Raw genomic sequence first — 20,510 nt, 5'->3', positions numbered from 1 at the left:
CCCGCCAACCAATGACAGCGCTCCACGAAGGGCAGCGCCGTTGAGGGCGTGTTTAGAGGCGGGCCGGCTGTTGAGCGGCGGCGACCTTAGCCAGTCAAAATGCAGGATCGGCGGCTGGGAGGGCGGGCGGCCGCGCCGTCCGCCAATGGGAGAGGCTGAGCGCCGTGAGGAGGGGGTGGGGCTGGCGCGCGGCAGATAGGCGGGTGGCGGCGGGCGCGCGGGCACGTGACGGAGGTGAGGGGAGCCCGGCGGCGGCGGCCGGGGCGGTGGAGGGTGAGTTTGTCCGTCCGTCCGTCCCCTCCGTCCGCTGCGGCTTCGGAACATCGGGGCGGGGAACGGACCCGCCCGCGGCGTGAGGCAGGGGGGGAGCCGGGCCTGTCGGAGGGTGTGCGGCGGGGCGCTGCTGGGCCCTGGGGGGTGGGCGGCCCGTGCGTGGTCCCGGCCCCATCCCGGGGGTGGGAGGAGGCGGGGACCCCCGGGAGTCAGGGCGAGAGGGACGGCCTGGGGAGGCCCCTGCGGCCGGGGGCGGGCGCGGGGCTGCGGCGGCGGTGCCGGGTCCCGCTCGGCACTCGCTCGGAGCGGCCTGGGGGGAGCGGCGGCTCTTCTGGTAAGTTCTGGGAGCGCCGCTCTGGGCAGCGGCCGGTGCCAGGGCCGCGGGGTGGAACCGGGAGGGAGGCGAGGGTCGGAGGTAGATGTGGTCGGAGGTAGATGTGGGTTTAGGTTTTATCTGGCTACGTGTTCTAGTGTCGGAAATAATGTTGAACGTGTTCCTCATGAAGCCCCGCAAAGGGAGAACAGGAGGGGCGTGCTGAGCGTGGCGTGGGCCTGGTTGGGGCTGTGCGAGGGGAAGGAGAAGCCTCTGGAAAGGGGGAGCTCAGGGCGTGGAGCTGGGGGCCCAACAGGTGAAGTGCGGGCGAGGAATCTGCAGCAGGAAGATCTGAGAATTTGAGGGAATTGAAATGCATGCTTTGATTTTTGTCCCCCAAATATTGTTCGCGTTGAGTGTCTATAAAATTGTGTATAAGTGACATCTCGGTTCTCATTTCTGGCTGAGGATTGTATTGTGTGCTTTCAAAAGAAAAAAAACCCACACCTTTGAATTAAAGCACATACAGCACACTGCTTTCTTACCTATACTGATTCTGAAGAGTGAACTTACACATGCAGGTCTGTGGTTCAGAACTTTCTAGGCTGCAGAAAGAGAAATGCTGGAGATGATTTGGTTGTGAAGGGAAAAAGACATGTAGTAATGGTAAAGGTCCAGACATCAGTATGATGAGTACTAACATAATTAATGCTGCAGAGCCTCTGCAGATCACTGTGGAAAACTCTTTCTGGAACTTATTTAGAGTATGTTAGATGTCTGAAAACTGGTCTCTAGGCATGTAATGTATTTCTAAATGCAGTGTGTTTACTTAACGTCGCCAAGTAAGCATACTTAACACATGGGTTTTATGGGACAGTTTTGCACATTGTGGTCTTGGTTGTTGCTAAAATACCAGAAAGAGACAGCAGAACTATAATAATGTATGAGCTAATGCAGATAAAATAATGGTTAAATTTAGGTTGAGATATATATATATATTGCTCTAGGTTCATGCTGAGGTACCTGACTTCAAAGACCACCTTATTGTTAATTTAGCTGTATTTGATGGGCTTATGCAAAATACTTAATAAAATTAGGAAAAGCTTTGAGTAAAACTTCGTATTAAATTTTAATGTTTTAAAAAAAACAACGTTATGAAGAAGATACTCATACAATTTACAGGCAACATCACAAGCTGTGTATAATGTGTAAACTGCTTCTTGGGATCAACTGCCATCCTAGGAAGGGAATCTAATGTAAAATAGTAAGAAAGTTTGCGACTTCCATCAGATTACCCTCTCATTTGGTGTGCTGCAGTACTTTCCCCTGAGCAAGTGAATAAATCTTTTACAGAGAATACACTGAGACTTGTACTTAGCCCTGCCTTTTACTTCCTTTTCAGGCCTTTGGTTTTCTGCCTCTGGTAGTAAACGTGGTAGCAGCCTGTTCTTGCTGGAATCAGTTCTGTAGCAGGGCAAACTTCAGTCAATTTCTAGGTGTGATGGTCTGAAAGATCTTGGGGTGCCTCCAGATGTGCCCCCACCTAATATAATTTTCCTAGCAGCCTATCCGTTTTATGATCTAAAAAAACTACAGTTCTGTCTTTGCCCTCCAAGGACTTCCAGTTCTGCAGGAAGGATATCTGTGCTGACAAACAGTATCTGCTGTTTGCTCCTGTACTGTATCTGCACTGTTGTACATTATTTTTAGAAACTGGCATATTTGAAATGCCTATTAAAAGCAAGCTTTGTTGCTGTCCCTTTTCACACCTAATCCCTTGCCTGGTTTGTGCTCTCTACAACCCAAACAGGAGGCAGCTTTTTTTGTGGGGCTCTCCAGGAGAGGTTTGGCTAATCCTTTCCAGGAGACTTCTTTCTCATGTAGCAGTGTATCTTAGCCACCCCTTACTTAAGAAAAAAATAAAAGGGGGTAGGAGGGCAAACCATGGAGAGTTATTGCCTTTTCTCTTGTTAGTAAGGTGGTTTTCTTTAGCCTTGTCTGCTGTTGATTGAGTTATGATGTTAAAGGCAGAATCTTAGCAATGCTGGAAGTTGTCTAAGTGTAAAACAGTATTTCAGGGGAAAAAGTGTTTGTCTGCATTATATGAGTTGTTGTATATACATGAACATAATTTTATTCTATCCCCTTTAGAGGGGTGCTGAGGCACTGTACTGGTTGTTGAAATTACAGTATTTGGCCACACAATGTTCAGCTTCACCATGGTGTCCATCCCCCAAGTCTGCCGAAAGACAGGTCAGGCAGGTGCAGGTGACAGGCCTGCACTTGAAACTGTGGCATTAAGATGACTCTGCTGCCATCAGCTTTATTTCCTCTATCCTTGGCTACTTACTTTCACTGATACTGCTACAACTCCTTCTGCTTTTGCTGCTGGATTGGCCTGGGATGTTGATTCAGGGTTAAAATAACATGGCAGGAGGACTTCGAGCCTTCTTAAACCAGCGGCTGGTTCATCATGAGGCTGTGTAAACAGTTACCCTGGCACCGCAGAGGAGGCAGGATGTGGAAGGCAGAGGGATTGTGAGGTGTAGAAGAGATTTCCTCTGCTCTTCAGTAATTCTGACTTTAAGAAATTAGTACACTACCAAGTAGGGTAACCAAGCCTTTGCTCAAAACCCACAGAACTCTCATTTGAGAGGGAAGATGGATATCTGTGTCTCAGCCTTTCTGTTCTTGTCTCCTTGCAATTTTTTTTTGTGTTGTGATGAATCGTCTTTACATTTGACTTTAAATTTTTCTTCCCTAATTCTTGCCTTGAATGAGACTGCATTGTGCTTGTTTTCACTGGTGTGCTTCTGCTGTAAATACCACACTGAAGCCCAGTGTTTGGAACACAGGACTTTGCTAGTGGGTTTTGCTCTTCCTTTGCTTGAGTCACTCAGCTGAGACTTCGGGTACTGCTGAAATAGAAACCATTGATGCTCATCCAGTTAAATTGCCTAGGTGTAGTTCATAGTAAGTGACTTATTTTTATAAGGTCTATTTAGTCTGACTGTTAATTATTTTTTAAAAAAGGTAAGTAATAAACTAGATAGCCAGTAGCCATTCAAATATATATTCTGAAATAATGCTGTATTAAGAACTGGCTTGATGAACCACTGAAATAGATTAGTAACCAAGGAGATGATTAAACTGGTTTTGCAGGCTCTGTTTGACCTGACAGGGAAGTTACTAAACAGTATGTTCTGGAAGAATGATAGCAAAGGACTTGAAGATCCTTTCTACGGGCAATTTCGCTCTCTTGTAGGGGACATGTATGTTAGGGAGAATAGTGACAATTGTCTGTTGTATGAGTGTTTCCAGTGTGGTGCCAATAGTAAAGAAGAACTTTCTCCTTTATCGCCAGAGAAAGGGGAATTCTAAATAAAACTTAATCTTTGAAGATGCATGACTTTCTTGAAAGCCTTGAACTCCAAAGGTAGTAATCACTTAACCCTACATGTTAGGAGTGCTGCTTTTGGGGCAAGAAGCTGATTCTGTTTCTGAATCTCACTCCAATTTGGTTTTGATTTTACTTTGTGAAAAAGTAAAGTCTGTGGTGCAGCTGTTCCAGGACACTGCTTCCAGCACTCTGCTATAGAGCTTATAAATTCTGGGGTAAAATGTTTCAGCCTTTGGACGATCAGGTGAACAGTGCTTAAATGTCAGCTCTGAAGTTTTCTGGGATAGAAGCCGGCCATGTATATGTGCAGAGAGAGAACAAGTAATCTGTAGCACTGACAGTCTCAAACTCTCTTCCTTGTTAGTACTTTGGGATTACAGTAGTTTTCCCTCCGATCTGAGTGGTGTGCCAATGTCTGTAAGTGACTGAAGTCCTTATTAAAAAAAAAAAGTACAAGTAGTTGTTATCTCTGACTTGAAACGTTGTTATGGTGAAAGTGATGGTTGCACTGAAGTAGAATGGAGACGTCAGAAGCTCTCACCTATTATGAAAGTGTTCGTTTGTTAATGGCTTTCAGCAATTGCATGATCAGAAATACACCAGCCTTCAGAAATACTGTACAGATAAACGTGAAGAAGGGAGGTGCAGGCAAAGTAAAAAATGGCTAAGGATGGTAATTGCTTGGAAATTGGACACTTGTATAAGGGAGAAGTCTGATCATAATAGAGTAGGTGTGTGTGTCTGAGGGTTAGACTACGTTTTAGATGACTAATTGAACACCTGTAGTTGCCAGCAACTTAAAGTTCCACTGAAAAATTGATTTACGCCTGTTCTGTATAAAACCTGAGCTGCATCTCTCTCCCCCTCCCCTCCTCTTCTGTTTAGGAATAACCTAATTTACTAGGGCATAATTGTGTTTATGTTGTGTCCCTAAGGATTGAGTAAAGTGAATTTGAAATTTTCTCCTGTAGCTGTACATCCATTATGGATAGAAGTAGCTTTTTAAATATCAAAAATGTGTGCTTCACTTAAATTGCTCTTCTGAGAACATAGTGCCTTTTTTTCTATAATTTAGTCAGCTTTTTATATTGTTTCAGGTTAAACAGAATAAGGAGATTGGCATGATAACTGGCAGTTGCAGAAGAAGCTACCAGCCTGTACTCAAGGTATATGAAATGGTAGCTTATGTTGAATTTGAGGCTGATTTAATATGTAGGAAGTGTTCTAAGCAGCCTTCTGCAGGGATATAAACTTGTGACAACTGCTTGCTAATGACTGTAAAGAAGTAAGGATATGAAACTGGATTAGCTTCTCTTCAGACTTTTTTAGCTTGCTTTTTTTTTGGGAGGTGAAACTTGACCAGAAAATACTTTTCCCTTGAAATGAGGTTCAGCGAGGCCTCAAATTCAGACAGAGCATTAAACAGTAAGTGTAGACCTGCAGTGTAGATACCTGTGGCTGTGTCAGGAGCACGGATGTGCAGCAGCAAACTTCTGCCCCTGCTGTGTGGTCCCTGGCAGAATTGTCCAGTTTCACTGAGATGCTTTGAGAGAAGAATTTCTGAGGCCATGCACCTTTGCCACTTGGGTGTGAGCATTTACCAAGGTCCATTTGCTGCTGACAAGTATTTCCAAAGGGTTGTAGTGGAGGTGGGATTGTGAAGTAGGTAATTTATTGCATATGGAGTCAGTATTGGCAGGAAAGTTGTGGGGAATGATTTAATTCTTTCACCAAAACTTTCATGCTGGTTGGCTACTGGTGAGATTACTTAAAGGATTACTTGCATGCTAAACCATTAATACCCTTTCCACAAGGTTGGGAGGAAGGGTGCAGAAACTCCTCCTTCCTCTTAGGAGAGGAGAGAATTGGCTCATTTTTAATCTTACTATACTTTTAAGATTAACTTTGTTGTATCACTTTCCAAATCATGACATGCTCATTCTATCTTCATAGTATAATTTGAAAGCAGTTATAAAACTGTATAATCTTCCTGAATTTAGCTCTATTTAAAAAATATTTAGTGGGGCCCTATTGGTAAGGTAAGACGAAGTGAAACCCTTTCTGTGGAAAGGTGTTTTTGTACCATCTCATCCATGGTTGCTTCAGTCACACAGGGCACATCCAAAGATCTAAAGATCACTTTTTCAGATGAAGTTTCAGGCTCTCATTTCTGTATTGCTTTCATGCTGATGTGTATGAGTTTATTCAAAGAACACATTATCTGTGCAAGAAGAATTTGCAGCTCCAAGGGTACTGATGTCTGACTGTTTTCAGTCCTTGGTTTTGTGTTGTGGCTCTCACACTAATATTAAGAGCTATGAGCTGTTGAGAGGTCTGAAACTGTTTTCAGTTTTGGCTGTACACTGTGCATTAAGCAAACAAGCTGTGCTCATATATAACAGCCCTTGAAAGTTTTTGTCAGCTATTCCTTCTGGAATGATTGTCCTTTTGGCTCAGAGGTGTTTGAGTGCAGTTGCCTGAACTGAGGTGGGGGAGATCTGTGCGTATGGATTTGGACAATAATCCTCAAGGCCATCACTGTTGTTGGAAAACTGGCTGCAATTGCATGTTGCTGTAGTGACAAACTGGACATGACCTCAGCTCAAGTCTTTAAAATACAATTTTGTTGTAGTTATAAAACATCCTCTCTGTCATTAGAGGTAAGTTAAAGAATAATCTAAGAATGGTAGGTCTGGTATGCAGCATAGTTTTGGAATATTGGATAGTGCTGATAAGCCTTTGAGAATGTAAACTCTTTTAGTTGCCTAAACATGCTTTGGAAAGTTGAAAGTTTGTTTCCTATCATGATCTTAAGCCCCTACAGGCACTGTTAATTCTGCTTGAGTTATGTTTGAACGCCTGCAAGGCTACAGCGTGAGGTAGGTGTAAGGGAAGGAGGAGGGGGTGCTTTATTTTATACTTGTTTTCAAAAAAATTTAGTCTCAGTTATAACTCTGGTTTTGGACGGAAAATTTGGAGTGGGATTCAAAGGAGAAAAGGTAAGCAAGGCGCAGGTTGTTGTGAGGTTTTTGGGCAGATAAAACTGAGCAGTGTTCTAGGAGTGTTGCCTTCTGTATCAACATAAAGATGCAGTGATATTGTTTTTCTAGGTGGCAAGTCAAATTGAAACCCATTTTACTTACAAGGTATTTTAAGCTGTGGCTTGCCAATGTCTATCATATTTTAGGTGTGACAAGGTGCTGAGCACATTATGAATTAATTTAAGTGTGATATTTTAATTCTGTAAGGCTTCAGTTAACAGCTACTCTCTTTGGTCATCTTGTTAAATTAGAGATTGAAAGAAGGGAATTGAATCAAGTGGCAATTTCTAGGAGCTTCAACTGCTTATAGGTGTCTGGCAGTAGTATCAATGACTGTTGGCAGTAATTCTACAATAAAACCTGGGGAAGGAGTTTGATGATTGAAAACACCAGAGTTCTGCATTTGGAAGGACAAAAAGTATATTGAACAGCAGACGAGGACTGATTATTCCACAGGTTGCTCTCTGCTTGAAAAAACTAGGAAATTGTATTTCAGTTTCTGGACTGAATGGAAGCTTGAGTTCCTGCATAGTGTATTTAAAGTCTTTCATAAGCACAAAATAGGTTTTCTTTTTAGGCTTTTATAGCCATGTATGTTGTGGTGTCATGTATGTGTCTGCTGTCCTGCTTGTGGGCTGTGGCAGTGTAAGAGCAAAATTATGACACTTCTGCAGCATGATCTGCAGAATGTGCATATGTGGTTCTCCACTTAATTAACATCTGTTTGGTATTAAATACTTAGCTTTATGTTGTGTTCCTCTCCAGCTTTTAGAGCTGTCTCAGACAGATGCAGTAAATAACAGAGTTGGAGAGATAAGTTTGCACTTCAGCTGTTGCCTTGGATGGTCGGATTTGTACCAAGAAGCAACGCGTTGCTCTGCTTGCAGTGCTGGCTTGACCTCTTTGCCTTGTCTTATTTATTCAGAACATGGAGCTGAAATGGCTACTGTGTGTGACCCTGCTAGCCCTTGGGATCCTTGCTGCCCAAGCACATGATATGGATGAAGACAATGATGCTGATGATGTAGTTGATATTGAGGATGACTTGGATGATGGTATTGAGGAGGTAGAAGAGTCCAAGTCTGAAACAAGCAGTCCTCCTCCAGCTCCAAAGGTTTGGCATAGAACTTCTTTTAACAGTTGAATTACTGCTTGTGTTTCAGTTAATGTGGGTCTGATCAAAGTTGTCTTTACTTTCTTAACCTTTAATATGTTGTAATGTTATTAAAGATGTTATCTGGGAGTAGGGCTTGGAATTAAGGTTGGCTGCTTTGTTCCTGCTCTCGTGTCCCCCATGTTCTTCCACAAGACAGATCTAACCTTGAAATCTGTGATGTGAGTATAAAGAGTTAATGCTAGTATTTCCAGCTAGATATATACTTGAGTTTTAGTTGCAGACAAGAGCACAACAGCTTGGCACAAGCAGCAATATTTATGTAATTTCTGTATTTATGCTTCAAGAATGTCCAGGTGAGCTGTACTCAAGTGTAGGAGGGAGTGCGAGCTTTACATGCTTGTATTTCTGTGGAATAGAGAATGTGTCTTGAAAGGTGCATAAATGCCCCTCTTTTCCAATAGGTTACTTACAGGCCCCCCGTCCCAACTGGTGAAGTATATTTTGCAGAATCTTTTGATAAAGGAACTCTGGATGGGTGAGTATAATCTGAAGGATGATTCAGTACAGCAAATCATGTAAAATCTTGGTGAAAGGCAGAGAAACCCTCTCTGCAGAGCCCATGTTATTCAAAACTGAATCAAAGGGCCCCTGTTCAGTTGGGATTACAGTAATGACTTCTTGAGGCTAGCTGTTCAAATGCTGAGTTATATCAGTATTTCCTTAAGTTCTCGTAATAAAGGGGAGGTGAGGCCATTACATGTGGCTTTTTTACTTTCCTCAGGTGTTGTGAGGATGGTAAGGTGCTGCTCCTGTTCTTTTACGGGAGCGAGGCACTTGCTCATGGGGCCATGGTCCTACCTGGGGGTGGGAAGTGGCAAACACAGAAAAGTTTGCAGGCTTGGGAATAGAACTCCTCAGGGGATCAAGATACTGGGGTGTAGTCCTGAGACAGCAAGGGCTGCCTTATCTTAAGGGCAGGGTTTTTAGTGTGTGTGTGTGTGGAGAATGTATGGTTTTCCAACCACTGGATATCTGTCTTCTAGATGGATCCTTTCCAGAGCCAAGAAGGATGATACAGATGATGAGATTGCCAAATATGATGGTGAGTCAAACCCGGGTTTTGGATGATAAATGTTTCTGATGTTGTTTGTCATATATAAAAAAGAGGTGCAAGACTTTTCTCTTTCTCAGCTAAAATTATATTCACTGAAGAAAATGGGGGGGGGGGGGGTTTATATAGCTGGCTAACAATATAAAACATAGTTCTGATTTAAACAAAATAGCCACTTGGAGATCTTAAAATAAATTAGCGTTTGGTCAATTTCTTCCCCAGGTAAATGGGAAGTCCAAGACATGAAGGAAACTAAGCTTCCAGGAGACAAAGGGCTTGTAATGGTAACCCGAGCCAAGCATCATGCAATTTCATCCAAACTTTCCAAGCCATTTGTGTTTGATACCAAACCCCTTATTATACAGTAAGTAAATAATAATTTAGTGTTCTGTTGTTTCCAGGGTGACATGATAGCAGGCTGAGGTTAATTCCATAACTGAGCTTTTGTTGACTGGGGGTCTAGATGACACAAGTTGCTGTAACATATTATTACACTGTTTTGAGCGAGAGTAAAATAGTAACCCAGATTCCCAAAGTGAGGAGTTAGTAACACCATGGGTCCTTCTGAAGCCTGAAAAAGGAAGAAGTCTCTGCAAACTAGACTTGGTAACCTGTCTTTTGGCTTCAGTGCACTTGATTTAATTGTAGTAACAAGGTCAGGCAACTGACTTTTGTACAGCTAATTGTGGAAGTCCTTGTCCTTTTGAATGAAAGCTGGTCTGTAAATAGGTCAGTGCACTTTCTTATGCAGTAAACTGCCCCTTGTTTCTGAGGGGAAGTGGACAGAGGGATAAAGATGCATTTGTTTCCTCCTTCCTGTGTCTTAGTTCATTTGCCGTGGAAGATTAGCACCTTACATAGCTCTGGTCATGACTGTTGTAGAAGAATCTACTTGCATGTGTGTTAGAGAAGCAAGTCGGGGAAAAACGTAATTCAGTGAGAAGAGTTGAATTGTGCATTATTAGCAATGTTATCAATTTTAAACAAAGAGTAAACTAATTCATGTTGGCACAAGATAATGAATTGGTCACTTTGCTTTGCACTGTTTAGTTTTGGCTCAAAATACAAGGCTAAAAATAAAGCCCAGTGGTTATCCACTCCAGCTGCTGGCATTGTGAGAAGATCAAGCATACTTAGCTTATTCCTGACAGAGATGTTATGCCTTTTTCAGGCTCCTTGGCATCCCTAAATATAGTGTTGTATGCATATAACCCTGAAGGGGCTTTTCCTAGAATCCAATTGTTTTTGCTTTGGTAGTCTTGCACATTGAGTTGTCTGTCTACCATAGTAGTTGTGGGGAAAAAAATTGGTTTGCCTCAATCCCTCTTGAAGTGTTACATACTGGAAAGCTTTTTCTTCCTTCTCTCTACTTGTAGGTCATTATCTTCTAGGCCAGCACTCAATTTCTTTAATCTTTTCTGTCAAGATAAGTCTTCTAAATCTTCAATTTTTTAACTGTTTCTCAGCCTCTTGTGAATATTTTCTTAGTCTTTATATCTTTATATATCTGTATGTCTGTATCTTTAATATTCACTGGGTAAGTGATTCAAAGCAAACAACAACAAAACAGTGTTACTGTTAATTTGTACTGAAAAAATTGTAATTGTGTATTACATAAATAATTTTTCCTCATGATAACATATGTTCTCCCTTTTTCTATTCAAAACTAAAACTAGGTATGAAGTAAACTTCCAAAATGGAATAGAGTGTGGTGGGGCCTATGTGAAATTGCTTTCAAAAACCCCTGAGTTGAACCTGGTGAGTAATGCTACTAGTTTTGAGTATTAGCTGTGAAAGAACTTGAAATTTTTTCACTTTGCTTCTTCCTGAACAAACCCTTTTAGCGAAGGCAGTGGGGCCTGATTGCCCAAGTGCTTTGCACTCAGCATTTTCCCAGTGCTTTCAGTTGGAGAGGGTAAGTACTGAAACGTGACAGCCCCTTGAGTGGAAACTCTGAAGTTCCCTAATAGCTGAGCGGTTGTGCACCTTTGCCAAACTCTGCAGTACTTCAGATTTTCCTGGGTTCTAGAACCAAACAGGAGGTACTTAGGAAGTAGCCAGCTCCTAAGGCCTAAGAACTGCTTTTTGTCCTCTCATTCGTTGCGTTGAAGAGGTTTAGCTTGCTCGGACAAAGCTGAACTGCTGAGTAACCTTGTGTAGGCTCTTGTAGCCTGTGGGTTTTCTTTAACCATTTTCCTAGACTTTATAGGATGTACCTTTTATGACTTGTTATCCATCCTTCTTTCCTTCTGCAGTCTCATTGGAGTTGTATTATTAATACAATTTCCAAACTATTAAAAAACTCCAAAACAACCATGAACATCCAAGAACACAACTTGGCTGCCTAATCCGTTTCATATATGCATTGAATTTTCAGATAACATTAGCAAGAACAAATAGACTTGAAGAGTTCAATGGTGATTATATCCAGTTAGATTGAGGCAGTGCCCCAGTTCACAAGTGTAGACTGAATGCAACTTGGCCTCACTTTTAGTGCTGCTTATCACTTGTGTGAAAGAAACTCAGTGGCCTTGCTAGTCTTTCTTTATTGCCAGTAACTGATACGTCTAATTGATAGCTTTTAAAATACTTTATTGTAATGTAGAGCTATACTTAAACATTGTGGGAATCACTTACACTAATCTTTTGGATAACACTTGAATAGCTGGTGTTTTCCATGTGGAAAATAGAGCCCAAAGGTGCAAAATGAAATAGCTGGGAAAATTCTCAGCACATTATTTTTTTCTGGAGGCTTATATGAGGAATATAAGCTTTAGTGTGGGGACTTCATGGGCTTGATATCCAAGTTGCAGAATAATGTCTAATGAATTGGGAATTCTTATGACAGACAGTGACTTAAGTTGTATTTTTAAAGTATTGCATTGTTTTAAAAGGATCAGTTCCATGACAAAACTCCATATACAATAATGTTTGGCCCTGACAAATGTGGAGAGGACTATAAATTGCACTTCATCTTCCGGCACAAAAACCCAAAGACCGGCAAATACGAGGAGAAGCACGCGAAGCGTCCAGATGCAGATCTGAAGACTTATTTTACTGATAAGAAGACTCATCTTTATACTCTAGGTATGGTGACTGCTAACTATGAGTGTTAATAACTACTACATTTCCTGCACCAAAAGCTCGTAGAGTGAGCCAGATGAACAGATGAATACTTGTGCCAATGCACCATACAACTAAAAACCACTTGAAAGCTTCAAATGCAAAAACTGATTGTCTATACAAAGGCTTATTTCATCCTTCCAGAAAGTCTTGATTCATGTAAGAAAGGTCATGCAACTTGAACTTAATACTTAAAGGAGAACTGAATTTCAGGGCAGTTGTAAGTAACTTGAACTAAGTATATTTGAAATAATTATCAGCATTTATAAGCTGCCTGAATGCTGCCTCTGAGTAACACTAGCTTTAGATGTAGAGGCATCATGGTTTGTTTTGGTTTTGTTTGGGTTTTTTTCTGCTTTCATGTATCAGACAAACTCAGGAGTTCTTGAAATAGTGTTTGGTATATTGGCTATGATCAAAATCTTTCAGGAAGTACTTTTAGGACTATCTCTAGCTTTTCCTGCTACAGAGACAGCAGTAGATAAAGAAGTGAGATTAAAATCCTGTCAGTAGTAGGAAGTCTCAGTCTCGAGTAGAATATGAATATATACATTCTTACTAGTAAAGCAATTCTTACTGTGCCAAGGTCAACTTGTTGTGGTAACTGCTAAATCACTCTACAAACCTCTGTGCTTTTAACATTTAAAGTAGGACTTCTGCCAGGAGTCTGCTTTCTCACAGGGTGAGATGTGGTACATCATCACTAGTTGTATTTTGGCATAAGGAGAAAGGTTCTTAACAGTTCTTTATAGCAGTTGATGGGTAGGTGGTAGCTTGGGTTGTACAGTGCAGATGAGTGATGCCTTATGACTCATGCTTTGTATCGTACATGCAATGACTACTTCAACTTCTTTCCTTACAGTCTTGAATCCTGACAATAGTTTTGAGATACTGGTCGATCAAACAGTTGTCAACAGTGGGAATTTGCTAAATGATATGTCTCCTCCTGTGAATCCACCCCGAGAGATTGAGGACCCAAATGACCAGAAGCCTGAGGACTGGGATGAGAGACCAAAAATCCCAGACCCAGATGCTGTTAAACCGGATGACTGGTAAGGTGTTGGAAGGGTGGAATTTGGGGAGTCCTTAGCCTGATGATTTGGTGCTGATCAAAATGTCTTTCTCATGTGACTTATGGAAGGTTTTGAGTCTCACCCTTGTAATCAGTACACTGTCAGTTTAGGCATCTTAACCGCACTTCAACAGGCAGAGGCAGACAGGTTCCACCTGCTCTGGGAATTTCTGTTTAGTGCTCCTGTTCCTGTGTTGGCCACAGACAAAGATTTTAGTGAAATTCCTATGCTACCTGTTGCTTTCATCCTTGATGAGATCAAAAGATGAGCTGCAGAAGGTATAACTGAAGGATCTTTGTACTTGTTTGTGCAATGTATAGATAAGGTAACTGAAAAACCTGCTTCCTAAATCAGAAACTGATCCTGGCTTTCTGGCTTTGTACCTGTGCTTTGTAAGTGATAGACTCAATATCAAGCACAAATGTGTTTTTGCAGCTGTTGCTAAGAATGGCATTTGCTGTAACATGCCATTTTTAGGCTGGTTTTTAAAAAAATTAGTAGTAGTAGTACTTTGCAGTTGGCACCTTGATATGCCATGAGGCACATGCATAGGTAAGGGATTGCAAGGCAATCCCTTTCTGAAATCATGAGGTGACCCTGACAGAAGGGAAGGTGGCTGGCTGTCTAGAGCAGTGGGCTTGTTCAGAGTCTGTAGAATCATGCCTTGGGCTTAAGAACTCTTACGTGTTTTCTTTGTTAACACATAATGCTCTGCTCTCAAGGGATGAGGATGCTCCTGCAAAGATTGCAGATGAAAATGCTGTGAAACCAGAGGGCTGGCTGGATGATGAGCCAGAATATGTAGCAGACCCTGATGCTGAGAAACCTGAAGATTGGTAAGTTTGCTGCCTGTTGCAAATGGCAGCAAATATTTCATGACTCTGGTACTGACATTTGCAGTTCATTGTTGCTTACTGACAAAGTTGCTGTTCAGGCTATTTTTCTTCAAAAGTACAAGGCAGTGGTCTGAGGACTCATGTCTTGCATTCACCTTTGCATTTTTCAACTCTTCTGTGACTGTAAGCAAAACAGGGCAGGGATGTTCATCTTGAGGTAGAGCTTCTTGGAAAAGACAGTGGGAGACACTGTGCTCAGGGACTGGCTTTTGTTGATCTGTGCTTCACAGTCTTTGAAATCCTCCTTCCTTCTGCAGTATATGTATCTACACACTTATGCTATATAAAGTTTCAGAATCTCCATTTTGTGGTAGGAATTTTGATTTTTCCCAGAAATCAGACATTGCCTGAGCCTTACTCAGGGGCGAACTTCAAAACTGAGCTTGTCTTTTCAGGGATGAAGATATGGACGGTGAATGGGAGGCACCTCAGATTGCAAATCCTAAATGTGAGACAGCTCCTGGCTGTGGTACCTGGCAGCGCCCAATGATTGACAATCCAAACTACAAAGGCAAATGGAAGCCTCCGATGATTGATAACGTGAACTATCAGGTTGGTGTTTTTTTCATTGCTTAAGCTGGTGGCCAATGCAGCATTTCCCTTACAAAAAGCAAAATTATTTAGATTAAGCAGATGTAATTAAGAATTCAAGTGCTGTCATGGTTGTACTGTGTTTCAAGTGGACAGATTCAAAGTGCTTTCTTACCAGGCACCACTTAATTGTAGTGATTCCCAAAGCCTGGTAAGTTGCACCTGTAGATGTTGTAATTGAGTGCAATGGATTGTTATATCTCTTCATTCATAATGGGCTGAAAACTAAAATTTGTCTTCTAGTTAGTGAGTCTTTTGTCTTTTCTAGGGCATATGGAAACCTAGAAAGATCCCAAACCCAGATTTTTTTGAAGACTTGGAACCTTTCAAGATGACTCCCTTCAGTGCTGTGGGACTTGAGTTATGGTCCATGACATCTGACATCTTTTTTGACAACTTTATCATCTGTACTGAAAGAGCTGTGGCTGATGATTGGGCAAGTGATGGATGGGGACTGAAAAAGGCAGCTGATGGTGCTGCAGAGGTGAGAGAGGAAGGTTTAATTGTGTGCTGCTGAGTGGAACTGGCTGAGAGGAAGCACCTCCACTGTTCTCTCTCACAGCCTTTGTCAATATATACCTGTATGTGCCAAGGCTGAGGATTTTGGTAATCCAGGTTTGAGCCTTAATTCATAATGATAGTATGTTAATGGTTGCTATAAGTAACTAAGAGTACTCGCTGCTCTCTTCTGAGTTTTTGCTCTGATATTTGGACTGTTTAGCCTAATGCTTAATTTCTAAGCTATGGGAAAAGTACTTGTGCAGGTTAGCTTGAGGGTTTTTTGAGGTCTGAAATATAATGTTTAAAGTTGCAAAAAGCCTGTTTGAAAATTCTGTAGCTTAAACTTAGCTGCTACAACTTGCTGTATGGGATGAAATTTGACAGTTCTTTTGGTCTTACAGCCTGGTGTTGTGGGCCAGATGATGGCAGCTGCTGAAGAACGTCCCTGGCTTTGGGTAGTCTACATCCTCACTGTGGCTTTGCCAGTGTTTCTTGTTGTCCTTTTCTGCTGTTCTGGGAAGGTAATGCATTTCCTCTGGTAATTAGTATCATGTTTAAAAGGAGGTTCAGTAAAATGTGCCTGAATGTCACAAATAATTGCCTGGGTTTGATACTGCCTTTCAGAAACAGCCAAGTGCTGCAGAATACAAAAAGACTGATGCTCCTCAGCCTGATGTGATGGATGATGAGAAAGAAGAAGAAAAAGACAAAGGGGAAAAAGAAGAGGAGGAGGAAGAGGAGGACACAAATGAGGAAAAGCTTGGTAGGTAAACTAGATAATCTTGAACAATGTTCTCCTTGATAGAATAAACCAGCTGGATTTGCAGATGTGGAATAAAGCCAATGTGAACTGAAGATAAGTCAGAAAGGAGAATATTTTTTTTTTTCCCCCTTAGAAGAGAAGCAGAAAAGTGATGCTGATCTAGGAAGTGCTAGTCAAGAGGAGGAAGAAGAGGAGGAGGAAGAAGACAGGAAACCTGCATCAGAGGTAAGAGTGCTTGATCTTTGAAGGAAGCTTGTGCATTTTCTTTCATAGCCTATGTAGAACAGGCCTTAACTACAGTGTTAAAAGTTAACCTGGCTCATGTCACCCCCCTCCCAGTTAAGAACTTTGGAAAACTTAGTCACCCTGAAGAATAGGAATTGCTGTGGCTGACTTCAGCAGTTGGGCACCCTGCTAAAGGCACTGCTGTAGAGCCTGCTTTGAGAGAGGAGTGGGACTGTTGGAAGGTGTCCTCTTGAGGCAAAAGGCTTACTCAGCTTTGAGTGCAGTCAGGATGTGACCTTAAGTGCTCCCCACTGATAAAATGGCTGGCTTAAAAACGGGTGGAGTGTTGCTTGAAGTTAAAGGATTCTCCCAGCAGCAGAGTGTTGAGCACTCCCAACAGATAGTGTACATCCACTGTGAAAATGAGGAATTTGCCTGTTTGCCACAAAGTACTTACAGCAGTAGGTCTTTTCAAGAACTAAATTCTAATGTAAAAGTGAAAGTTTATTATTCTTCATAGATTTTCTCAAAATGGTTTTTAAGGGTATATTTAGGTTTTATTTTGTTGATGTTTACACAAATTGCTTTCTTGCAGGAGGAGGAAACTGTGAATAGATCACCCAGAAACAGAAAGCCAAGGAAAGATTGAAAAAAGTCATAAGAACTTGATCTGTGATTTCTTTTTTTTTTTTTGGTTTTTTTTTTTTTTTTTTTTTTTTGGTTTTTGTTGTTGTTGTTGTTGTTACTTTCAAACGGGGTTCTGGGAGAGGACCTTGGACACCTTACATTGAAACTTGGACAAACCTCAAGATTTCACCATCCACAGGTTCCAGTCACGCTATCCAATGTAATGGAGTGTCTAGCAGTAAAATATTTGCAATCATCTGTTTTAAAGAGCATCATTCCTGTAGAAAGAAAGCATTTAATATAATGGGCTGTGGATTTTGGAATGTAACATAACTAACCTTTTCATTTTTGGTTTTAAATATTCTTTTCTGTTCTTAAATAGATTGGTAGAATTTTTCCAGTTTCAAACCTTGGCTTAATTTAATATATTAATTAGTGAAATATAACAATGAATCTTGAAAGTGCTAGGTGATAAAAATGCAGTTTTATAACTAGTTTTTTTTACAAATATGTAAATTCCTAAATGCACCAATGTCTTTATACCCCTTGAAATTTGGTAATTGTTTGAAGAAAAGTTGTCAATGCATTTGACACCCCCCCCTGCCCTCAAAAGAAAAGAAAACTAGGGGGATGTATGGGGAAACCAGTAGTGAAACTCTCTAATCAATCAACTTCATTCTTTTGGGGGGAGGGGAAAGAGGAAGAAGGGGTGGAAGGGAAGGGGTTAGGCAGTCAATAGAATATATGCATACTGTGCATGGCTAAAGCCCTGTTAAGTGTTGACAAACAATCTAGGATTTCGAGTGGGTCATCTTAATGTGGCATTTATTCCTGCAGAGCTTGCAGACAACCAATTTTGTTTGTTCTTGAACTCTTTTTGTAAAGCTGAGGGTTGTTGGGGAGGTGTGGTTAGGCTACTTCCCCCTTTGCCCTCTGTTCAGCCACTGGTGTTTTCCTCTCTGTGACGATACAGCTCTTCCTGAGAGCAGCTTTGCCTCAGTTGCTGAAGCACTTCATGTTCAGCTCATTGTCAAACTCGATTTCTCAGCTAGGCCTATTCCTTTGTAGGGCCCAAACACTGAATAAGACAGTGTCCCATATCCCCTCACTGTTGTCACTGTATGTCTGCTGTAGAAATGGGGGAGGTAGGCAGGTAGACAAGTTGAACTGAGTATTTGTTAGGGAAAAAAACCCACAACCAAGATGTCAGTATTGTAGGTGGGGAAGGAGCATGTGGAGTATCTTAACTGGTATGTGAAACTGTTTTAAGTCCTTTTATCTGCTCTTCATGTAACAAGTGCATTCTAAATTATATTGTGAATGTTAGGAAGTTCCAATTCCAGCTGAATAAATTTTTTTAAAGTGTTGAGTCTACCATACTACACTGTTTCAAACACTTTTTTTTTTGTGGAATGCAGGTGAGCACTACAAGAGCATTACCTCTGAGGGTGAGATGGATGTAATTCATTACACTGTACCAAATATGTTGGCATTTGGATGTCTATATAGATAAACTTTTGCCTTTGTTTAGAATGAAATTAAATGTCCTGAAATTATTCTTCTTGCACTGAACTTAAACACTCCAGTGTTGTTTGGTCATATGATAAGGTATAGTGTGTGGAATTATTCCCAGGGGTTATGGGGGGAAGAGTGTTCCAATTACCTTGCAAACAATCTAACCAATTACTAAAAGACTCTTGTTTAGGGTTTGGATTTTTTTTTTTTTTTTTTTGTAAAACACCTTTTGCTGCCTGTCCTTATGTTGTATCCCTTGGTTGTTGTGTTTGAAATATTAGTGATCACAAATGCATAGCAGGATTTCTTGATCTCTCTGCAGTGTACAAATAAACTATTGTAAGCAAGATACTGGAAGTAATTTCAGACTTCTGTTGGGAGCTATTGCATGTTTAGAATGCCTTTGCCTGTTGAACACCTGGTCAATACTGCTCCTTACTGCAAAAATAGCTTATACTCTGACATGGAAGATGTCATAGCTTAAGCATTGCTATTAGCTTGTTCTCAGGACTGTATTTTTATCAAGGAGCAGCTGCTATTTATGACTCTCAGTCCTTTGAGATGATCTATGTGTAAATGGTTTCAATTCAGCTAACATTTTGAGCACAACATAAAAATCTAATTAATCTAATGGTTTTTTATCTTAATATGCAAATTGCCTTAAACTCCCAAACAAACCATGTGCATACATGTTCTTTCAAAGCATCAAAAGTGAACTTGAGATCTGCTATCAGCTTTTAAATAGTATTATATTAAAGATAATTGTAAATCTACATTTGCTTCTGCTAAATCTCCTGAAAAAGTCTCCTGTCTGCATGTTATGGCTTTTTTTGATACCATAGTGTATGCTTTAAATAATCACTACAATAAATGAAGACTTTCCAAAATGGATAGACAACTCAAGTTACTTTTTATCCTGCTTTCTGGCTTGGGTGTCTCAGTTTGACCTTAGAATTGCTCTTATTTTTAAAGTCTTGGAGGGAAAAAAAAAAGCTACCTGCTTATCCTGAGTGCATAAAGCATAGCTGTGTTTTTTCGAGTAGTGAAGCTCCACCTGGCTGTAACCTGTGAACTGGGTTTGGAACTGTTACAGATACTTGAAGGTGTATTTGGGCCTTTTATGTCTGTGCAGCCAAGGGTGGCAGCTCTTGAAAAGGATGCTGAGCTTGACGTGCTGTGTCTGACAATAGCGGGGGAGGGGGGGTGTTAGGCTGAATCAAAACAAAACCCGTGGGCTCTGAAACACAAGGCAGAAGTGCTGAGAGCAGTTTTTCTCCTGGAGCCGATGCTTGGTAGGGGCAGTTCATAGATCACGTTGCATCTAACCAACTAACCCCTTCCAGCAGTGTCCCTGGATGTGATCTACCCTCGCTAGTGCTGCTCAGTACTGAATTGTCACAGCTGGAGGCTGTGACCTCTCCACTGCATTATGAGTGTCTGTTTTTAAGATTGACTCCTGGGCCTGAGGAGCGTTTCTTGCAAGTGCTGACTACTTGTACATGTCCATGGTTTTGTCTTGCTCTTTCCTTACTCCTTCCTCACAAACTCAGCTGTGGCTACGTACGTGGGGCTTGTGACTGCTCTGCTCATCCTAAACTGATGATTAATACCCCTCTTCCCTCATGGTTTGTAAAGGGTGTTTTTGGTTGATTGGGTTTTTGTTTTGGTTTTTTTTTGTTTGTTTTTAGTGTTGCTGGACACAACTACTGTGATTTCATGACCATTTCAAACAGGTACTTGTAGAAGCAACTTGAAAAAAAAAATGTAAAAACTAATCAATAAAGAAACTTAAATCTGTTTGGCTTTCTTTGTCTAATTAGCAAAGCTGGATGAGTTTTCATCAGGGTGAGGGTGAGGTGAACCGTGCCTCTCCTCCAGGCTTTTGCCAGGTACGCTCGCGCTTTGTCCCGAACGCAGCGGTTGTGCAGGGCCGAGCCGTGG

The 20,510-nt window shown here is 41.3% G+C and overlaps 1 protein-coding gene across 3 annotated transcripts; it reads left to right on the top strand.

Annotated features, from left to right (window-relative positions):
* The first annotated feature begins 213 nt into the window (after nucleotides 1-213).
* Nucleotides 214-20,366, top strand: CANX (calnexin). Of its 3 annotated transcripts, none has more exons than XM_039559484.1 (15): nucleotides 214-273; nucleotides 7,953-8,141; nucleotides 8,606-8,679; nucleotides 9,188-9,246; nucleotides 9,478-9,619; nucleotides 10,932-11,013; nucleotides 12,150-12,342; nucleotides 13,241-13,430; nucleotides 14,174-14,287; nucleotides 14,743-14,899; nucleotides 15,207-15,422; nucleotides 15,841-15,960; nucleotides 16,064-16,202; nucleotides 16,336-16,427; nucleotides 17,023-20,366. In XM_039559484.1, exons 2-15 carry the CDS (start codon nucleotides 7,956-7,958, stop codon nucleotides 17,074-17,076), a joined length of 1,818 nt encoding a protein of 605 aa, XP_039415418.1. In that variant the 5' UTR covers nucleotides 214-273; nucleotides 7,953-7,955; the 3' UTR covers nucleotides 17,077-20,366. The 3 variants fall into 3 exon arrangements, with proteins under 3 accessions (XP_039415418.1, XP_039415419.1, XP_010398077.3); XM_039559485.1 differs by lacking the exon at nucleotides 214-273 and adding an exon at nucleotides 500-607; XM_010399775.4 differs by lacking the exon at nucleotides 214-273 and adding an exon at nucleotides 5,128-5,152.
* Nucleotides 20,367-20,510: the final 144 nt, after the last annotated feature.

Source organism: Corvus cornix, chromosome 13, assembly GCF_000738735.6.
Source record: "Corvus cornix cornix isolate S_Up_H32 chromosome 13, ASM73873v5, whole genome shotgun sequence".
Taxonomy (NCBI): domain Eukaryota; kingdom Metazoa; phylum Chordata; class Aves; order Passeriformes; family Corvidae; genus Corvus; species Corvus cornix.
Note: the sequence above shows the minus strand (reverse complement) of the source record. Positions and strands in the feature narration are given on the sequence as shown.